We start from the raw sequence: 8,974 nt of genomic DNA on the forward strand, positions 1-8,974 counted from the left end.
TAGGGAGGGTTTTGGCCAGTGGCAAGGAGGAAGGGTTAGGAGTGGTGGCGGGTATAGGAAGAAGGAAAAGACAAGAGAAAATAGAGAAAACCAAGAGCTCTCCCGAATGGGCTATTTGGTACTTCGTTTAAGCCTCTTATAGGCTTCACCTCTCCTCTCAAGAGCTCACAAACAAGAACTCAAAATCTGAAAATTTTATTAATTCATCATTAACCTCTTACAAAGAAAAAGACCTTTATATATATATATGTCTCAATAATAAAGAATAGAAATAGACTCAAATGCTCTCAAGATTACAATAAGAACTAATTACTCATAGGGGTAAAATAGAAAAACTGAAATGCAAAATAAACTAAACATCAAATACATCAAAAATAAAGGCTCTGAATCATAGCCGTCGATCTACGATTCCGTCGATGGTACACATGTCGAAATCTCTGGCTGATGTCCTCATCAATAAGTCATACATATTACTTAGAAAAAATAATTACATGAAAGGATCTTGTTAATTAAAAGAGTGATAGCAGAAATTTATTTTCAACATATATGAATCATCTTATGATAGGTACTTACATTTTACAAATAATATAAAAAAATAACAGTACATCTTGCTGTAATTTTAAACAAATAAATTTTATGGAACAGTGGCTCTTTTGATATATTGAATGATTGTTAGCAAAAAGTATTTTTATGAATTGCTTCGAAATTTTTAATATAGGGAGAAAGAATAAAATTTTTCTCTTGACAGTCCGCTCCTGCATTGATATTCTAAGCTTCTCGATCAGATCTCATGAATAATAATATAGATAAGACGACAAAAATAACTGATTTTGGGAAGGAATGCACATTTTCCACATCTCAAACTACCCTTTAATAGTTTGAGCAGCTCGAATTCTACAAGTAAGATATGTACGGTTGGGATTAATCCAGTTTAATTTTGTTAAACAATACTGATTTTGTCTGGATCTAATTGCAGCCGCCTCAACTGTAGAGAATCTGAACGTTGGGATCTGTGTTAATCATGAAACTTCAGGCATGTATATGTGAAATTCATGATACCAAATGAGAGAAGATTGTCTTTCACTCAAAGTAAAATACAATACAAAAATCATATTCCCTGCTCTTAGCAATAAGTAAGTGTAATTCCTAAATTACTCTTTTCAATGAAAAGCTCACCAGAATCCTTGGCAGGAGCAAGAACCCTTCTTAAAGTGATGGAAGCGAATAGAATCTCTCAATATGATTTCATGATCAACAATCATGGAGATGTATGTTATGGCGCTATGGCAATCACCGCAGACTCTCAGATTCTTTGTTGTACGAATTGTAGCTTCAGGTGAAGAAGGATCCCATAGGCAACTGCTAGTCTTTCACTGTGCTCAGAAAGAAGAAAACCTTTTTCCTCATCATCAACATCATGCAAAGCAAAGCATGTTTTAGGAATATATCCTAAAGCTTTGATTCTTTCTATCAATATTCCAAGTAAAGCATATATCTCCCGAGACTCTGGATGGGATCTCTCTCCAACAAAGAATGTAACAGTACCCTTCTTTCCCAGAATCCAGCTGCAACCTGGTCTCTTTTTTATTTCAGATTTCTTCATCAGAAGTCTAATTCTGGCTACATTTTGCCAAAGCCCTGCATTAGCATATATATTGGATAGAAGAGTGCAAGTTCCATCATTTATATATTTTAATTCTATTAACTGCTTAAAAGCATATTCAGCAAGTTCAACATCAGAATGAATTCTACAAGCACCAAGTAAAGCCACCCAGACAACAGAAGAAGGTTCTTTAGGCATTTTAATTATCTTCTCCCACGCTTCAGTCAGTCTACCACCACGGCCTAACAGATCAATAAGACAAGCATAGTGTTCAGAACTAGCTACTAGTCCACAGTCCTTACCCATGGTTTCAAAATACCTTAACCCTTGTTCAACCATGCCAGAATGGCTACAAGCATAGAGGAGGACAAGGAAGGTTACACCATCAGGAGAAAGACCAGATTTTTGCATCTCTGCAAAGATTGATAAGGCATCTTCTCCGCGACCATGCATTCCATAACCTGTCATGAATGATGTAAAAGATACATAATTCTTTTCAGGGATTCTATAAAAGACTTTATGGGCAACATCAATATGACCGCATTTTGAGTACATATCAATAAGACAATTGTTAACAAACAGTATCTCGCCCTCAGATTGATTTCGGAAGACATAAGCATGGATTTCACGACCAAATTGCAGGACTGACCATCGAGCACATGATATGGTAAAAGCATTAGGGGAAGAAGAGCCATCTTTTAACATGGTTGAGAAGAGCTCAAGTGCATGATTGGCATCTCCATGCTGAGCATAACCACCAATTAACACAGTCCAGGTTACCACATTCCTTTTACTCAGTCGTATGGAACTAAATATCAAATGAGCTGAATTGAAATACTTGCACTTTGAATACATATCTATAAGGCCATTTTGCACCATGAGATCTTCTTCTTCATCACAATCATCATCTGAAACCAAAAGGCATGTTCTAAGAGCATAAGCATGTACTTCCATTACTTGAGACAGTGCTCCCACAGAAGCACAAGCTGATAACAGAGAGATGTTGGTGACTGAATTAGGATTAGAACCAGCAAGCTGCATTTTCCTGAAAACATCAAGAGCCTCATGGCCATGACCATGTTGAGCATATCCAGCAATCACTGAACTCCAAGTCACAACATTTAATTCTATTTTATTCTTTCTCATCTCATTGAACAGCTCTAAAGCCTCATTAAATTTGCCATTTTGTGAGTAACCAGTGACCATTGCATCCAGGAAACCACATCTTTGTTTCCCATTCCTTGAAAAACTTTCAGTGCATCTTCCATCATCCCACACTTGGCATAAACATCAATGAATGCGTTTGCTACAAAGACATCCCAATAAAGATCATTTCTCATAGCATAGCCATGAATTTCCCGAGCCTGCAACAAAGCTCTTAAAGCAGCACAGGTAGGAAGAATGTTAACCAAGCTTATAACATCAGACCTCTTACTACTACTCTCACTAACTCCATTCCCCATCTCTGCAAAAAGTTTCAAGGCAAACTGAGGACTACCTCCCTTCACATAACACGCCACGATGGAATTCCATGAAATAACATCATCTATTCCCCGTTTAGTGATATCATCAAATACTTGGCAGGCATCCACAAAAACGCCGCACCTGGAGTACATTGTAATTAAAGCATTGCACACAAAGACATTGGAATCAAAGCCACTGGTACAAATGAGAGCGTGGACGAGAGTTCCTCTGCGGTAAGATGGAAGCTCGCCACAAGCTTTAAGGACGAACGGGAAAGTGTACTGATCCGGCCTCGCTCCGGCATGCCGCAGCCGGAAACAAAGGGAGAAAGCGCTGTAAAGTTTGCAGGTTTGGACGTTCTGTCGGATGAGAAGATTCCACCATAGGATTGGAGAGGGTGTAAGACGCTCCAGAACTGTTATAGCATCAGTAAGGGCACTGCAAGCGAGGTAAGAAGACACGATGACCGCGCCTAATTGTTGAGACAAGGGAGATTCCAAAGAAGAAGTTGAAGGCAGAGGGGAGAGGAGGCCTCGTGCTAGGATTTGTTGGTATAGACAGCGAATGTGTGAAGACGACTTGCATTCTTGAAATAGAGATAGAAAGTGGGAAGGTGAGTTGGTTAAGGGAGAGAGAAGGGGAAGAGTGTTTGTGGAGAAGAGTCTTGAAGTAGTTGTCTTCGTTGCCTTTGGTAAGCGGAGAAGCATTAGGGTGGAGGCGGCGGTAGCTGCAGCTACGGCGACTCATACGGGTGGCTCTATTGTTGAAACTGAAAGCCGAGGCGGAAGCCATTGATTCATTTCATTGGCAAAGAGAAAAGGAGTGCATATATTTGCTTATAAAATTTTAACATATACACTTATTTTGAAATAAAATTTTGGGTGATTAATATACATGCTATAAAATTTTTATATATTGCTATATCTAATACTTAAATATTTATTTTTATTTATTTACCATTTCAGTGTTTAGAGCACATTAAAATATATACATAAATATATGTGTTATACTTTCAATAAATAAATATTAATAATATTTTAAAGAAGAATTATGTAAGAATATCACGACTAAATTATGAAAGGCCAAAGCAGAGGTGGAGCTTCTCTTCTCATTCCTTTGTTCTAGGCTTCTAGTAGCCAGTCTCCCACAAAACCATAAGCCGAACTTTGGAGAGAATATTTACATGTTCTTAGATATTTAATTTCCATCAATTGATGTCTCCCACAACGCAACAAGCCGTGACCTATGGCTTTAATCGAAGGCTTGTTTTTCCCATTCTTTCAACAATGACATCGTTTCTCATGTTATATTTGTTGAAAGAATGTTCGTTAGAGATGTTAGGCCCTATGAACTAGCCCAAGGCTAATTAAAAGAGAGAGGTGAATTGATATTTCAAGAATCTTTAAACCAAAGACAACAAATTAAAATCACCATAAAGAAATCAACGATGCGGAAATTAAATGCGGAAGTAATAAAGGAAAGAACACACTAGATTTATAGTGGTTCGGTCAAACCTTGACCTACGTCCACTCCTTGGAGGCACCCTCCAACTATTGCACTAAACTAAGTATCTCTCCTTTACCCCCACAGCTAGGCGGAGAAGCCCTTACAAAATCACTTTCACCTTCCCCGGTGCGGCGGAGTCATCAGGTCTTTTGACACCAAAGAGATCTTCTTCTTTGGTAAACTTCCCTCAAGACAAGCCTTGAATCCGACGTTATTAAGGTGTAAGCCTGCCGGAGCAACTATGTGGAATCTCCCTCCACACTCCCTTGAGTCCCCCCTCACAGGATCTTCTCCCTCTCTCAGACTTCACCAGTTCCTCACTCCCTTTCAAGCTCTCTCTTCAAGTTTCCCCCAAAAGAATGAAGCCCAAAGACACTTACAAAGTGCCTTGCTAAAGCTTAAATAGAAGATCTCAAAATGAGCTCATTAATGCAAGTTGCAGACTTTATCATCCAAGATGATACTAATATCGTCCTGTACGATCAATGCAAATAAGCCAAATCAGCCGGGACGATTTGAGACAATCAGAAGAAATTTGTTCATATCGTCCAGGACAATAATATATCATCCTGGATGATCAAAATATATCATGGAATATCGTCCTGAACATTGCCCTAAAAAAGAGCTGTCCGATGTCCAATCGTCCAGCGTATCGTCCCAGACAATCCTGGGATTGTCCAGGATGATTTGATCGTCCAATCAAGTCATAATTGCTTTCCTTAAATACTAGATTAATTTTGGAAAAAATGTCCTGGATCATCTTGGACGATATTTTATAGTCCTGGACGATCCCCTAGACGATGTCTAAAAATAAGTAATTCCTAAATAGATTTGGCGGCATATTCTTTCTATTTTGAGCCTTTCATCCTGGCCGATACAAAATCGTCCAGGACAATCTTTTTGCATAATGACAGCTATTTTAATGAGGATACCAAAATCAGGGTTTCTGCTTTTGAACCGATCATCTAGGATGATGTTACAAAAAATAGTAAACTTTAGGGAACAGTTAGAAAATCTTCCAAGTTACAAAGCATCAGGAGCCACACCACATACAATAGACTCAAGAAAGGAAAAGGGTTACAAATTGACTTAGACCTAATCTACCAAATCTTGAGCTGATTCTAAATTACAGTCCGATCTTATGAACCTGCAATGTCAGTAAATAAGACAGTCGTAGAGAAATAAGAGTATTTATAATAAGAGTGTTTGTTATCATCAAAATCATAATCCATGAAAATAGATCCACAATAATCTCCCACTTTTTGATAATGACAAACATTGCAATTTTGAATTTGTAAAGATGAAAACATTTTCTCCTAATCTCCCCTTACTAGAATAAAACTTTTAAAAATAGGGGAGATAATTTTTTTTTATTATTTTTTAATTTTTTCAAAGAAAAAAAAAAGGAAAAATAATACAAATTCAGCAGTACGTTTTCCCCCTTTGATATTATCCAAAAGAGAAAGGCATAAACAAAATAATTAAAAGACAAAACGATCTCTGATCTAGTGAACAAAACAAATATTCTTGAAATGAGAAAGTTGCCTCTTGATTTTAATCAAAAACTTAGTAGAATTATATTGACAACGCATAGCTCAAAAACGGTTAGAAATTCAGAATTTGATAATCCAAACTCAAGTTCTTTAAAAAGGCTCAAAAACTTTTTAATTCAATATCTAAATCAAGGAATAAAGTAGAAAAAGAAACACTAATTTTTCAAAACTCCTTTCATAAATTATATCTAATAGGAGATTAATACACGAATTGTTGAATCAAGAATCATGTTTTTCAAAATCAAGTATCAAAAGTATCAAGGGTTTTCTTAAGCTTTTAAGAAGTATAAGAATGATAAGCATTAAATTTTGTGGGCTCATTTTATGCCTCTTGTCAATTTAAATGGCACTCTATGCGCATGTTTTGATTTTTGATACACTTTTGTGTATATTTTTCAATTTGGCGTCTTTGCGTATCTTTTATTTTTTGACATCATTGGCTAATTTTTTGAATATGCTACTTTTCTAAAATCTTAAAAGCAAAAGTAAACCCATCCTATTGACAAAACAAAATCTTGATTAAGAAAATTATGAGTTAGATTCAACAACTTGCAAAAGATCCATATGCGATAAATAAAATGTAGGGAGATAAAAAATTTTAGTTTCAAAGACTAATTTAAAATATGAAAAAGATTTTAAATGAAAAGTAGAATAATTTCTTTTAGGAAACAGAGATTGAGAGTAAAAAACATGAGTTTCTTTTCTTTGACTGTTTTTAGAGAAGTCAATCACAACTTACCAAAGATTTCAAGAAAAAAAAATAGGAAGTAGATTTTTTTATTTTTAGAAAAGTGAATATCTGTGTTGATCAGAGAAAAATTTTTATGAAATAAGAAAAAAATCAAAGAATAAACAAAGACAAAAAAAAAATTAAATTGAAACAAAATAAAAAAGAAAAGAAAATGACTAAAAACAAAACACAACACAAACACACAAACAAGGCTTTTAACCATTATCTTTCTTCTGGTCTGATGCTTCAGAAACCAGGTCTGCCCAGGAGATTTTTTGCTTTTCATTATTTCCTCAGTTTAAAATTTGCTTCTCTTTACCCTTTTCTTTCGCAGGAAGAATTCTTAAATTAGGGCACTGATTTTTCATATGTCCAGGCTTCCTACACCGAAAATAAATAACGTCAGAAGAAATATTAACATCCTTACCATTTTTATCTTTATTCCTCTTTTGTTGAGGCTTATGCTTTGGTGAGCTTTTTGATTTGCTTGACAAGTCATTGCATTCGTCACCAACTAAGATATCTTTTTATATATCTTCAGCTTTTAGAACAATTGTTTCACTTACATCCATAAGTTTTTGACCCAAACTTTGCTCGTAGGCAATGAGTGAGTCAATCAAATTATCAATAGAATATTCATTCAAATCTTTTAATTCACAAATAGCAATTACTTTAGCATCAAACTTATCCAATAGACAACAAAGAGTTTTGTTAACTTTTTAAAATTTGATCATTCTTTTCCTAAAGCATGCAATGATGTTATAATTTGAATAAACCTAGTATACATGTCTAAGATCATCTCATAAGGATTCTTTGAAAATAATTCATAGTCATGCATTAACATATTCAACTTGGATTGCTTGATTTCACTAGTGCCTTCGAATATGGTGTGTATTTTATCCCAAATTTCCTTTTCAGCAGTGCACGTGGATACTAACATAAAGTCTTCAGAATTTAAAGTACAGAAAAAGAAATTTAATGATTTTGCATTCAATTGAGCATTGAATTATTCTTCCCTATTCCATTGATTAAAAGGAATATAAGTTTTAATTTCATTTATAACATGTGATGGTAATGTATAACCAGTTAAAATCATATTCTAAATGTGAAAATGAATTAATTACGCAAAAATAGACATGCGAATTTTCTAAAAATCAAATATAATATTTTCAAACAAAGGTGGTCTGGTGATTGAATAACCTTCCGCAATATTATGATTTGAAAAATTAGCCATGGATCAAAATTCAAAAGCTTTTAAAAACTTGTTTTTTATGAATTCCGCTCTGATACCACTTGAAAGAATCTTCGTTAGGGATGTTACGCCCTATGAACTAGCCCAAGGCTAATTAAAAGGGAGAGGTGAATTGGTATTAAAAGAATCTTTAAACCAAAGACAACAAACCAAAATCATCATAAAGAAATCAACGATGTAGAAATTAAATGCGGAAGTAATAAAGGAAAGAATACACCAGATTTATAGTGGTTTGGTCAAACCTTGACCTACATCCACTCCATGGAGGCACCCTCCAAGTATTGCACTAAACTAAGTGTCTCTCCTTTAGCCCCCACAGCTAGGCAGAGAAGCCCATACAAAATCACTTCCACCTTCCCCAATGTGATGGAGTTGCCGGGTCCTTTGACACCAAAAAGAACTTCTTCTTTGGTGAACTTCCCTCGAGACAAACCTTACATCCGACGGTATTAAGGTGCAAGCCTGCCAGAGCAACCGTGTGGAATCCCCCTCCACACTCCCTTGAGTCCCCCTCACAAAATCTTCTCCCTCTCTCAGACTTCACCCGTTCCTCACTCCCTTTTAAGCTCTCTATTCAAGTTTTCCCCAAAAGAACGAAGCTATAATGACTGCTAAAGACACTTCCAAAGTGCCTTGCTAAAGCTTAAATAGAAGATCTCAAAATGATCTCATTAATGCAAGTTGCCGACTTTATCATCCAAGATGATATTAATATCATCCTGTACGATCAGTCCAAAATAAGCCCAATCAGCCGGGATGATTTGAGACAATCAGAATAAATTTGTTCATATCGTCCTGGACGATCAGAACAAATCGTGGAATATCATCCTGAAGATCGCCCAAAAAAAGACCTGTCCGATGTCCAA

At 35.7% G+C, this 8,974-nt stretch overlaps 1 protein-coding gene across 1 annotated transcript; it reads right to left on the reverse strand.

Annotated features, from left to right (window-relative positions):
• Nucleotides 1–802: 802 nt before the first annotated feature.
• LOC110106852 (pentatricopeptide repeat-containing protein At5g16860-like) lies at nucleotides 803–3,906 on the reverse strand. The gene is given in 3 exon segments (XM_028693191.1): nucleotides 803–1,342; nucleotides 1,345–2,814; nucleotides 2,817–3,906. Coding segments are annotated over 3 exon segments (2,598 nt in total). The 5' UTR covers nucleotides 3,775–3,906; the 3' UTR covers nucleotides 803–1,172.
• Nucleotides 3,907–8,974: the final 5,068 nt, after the last annotated feature.

Source organism: Dendrobium catenatum, unplaced genomic scaffold, assembly GCF_001605985.2.
Source record: "Dendrobium catenatum unplaced genomic scaffold, ASM160598v2 fragScaff_scaffold_231, whole genome shotgun sequence".
In the NCBI taxonomy this organism is placed as follows: domain Eukaryota; kingdom Viridiplantae; phylum Streptophyta; class Magnoliopsida; order Asparagales; family Orchidaceae; genus Dendrobium; species Dendrobium catenatum.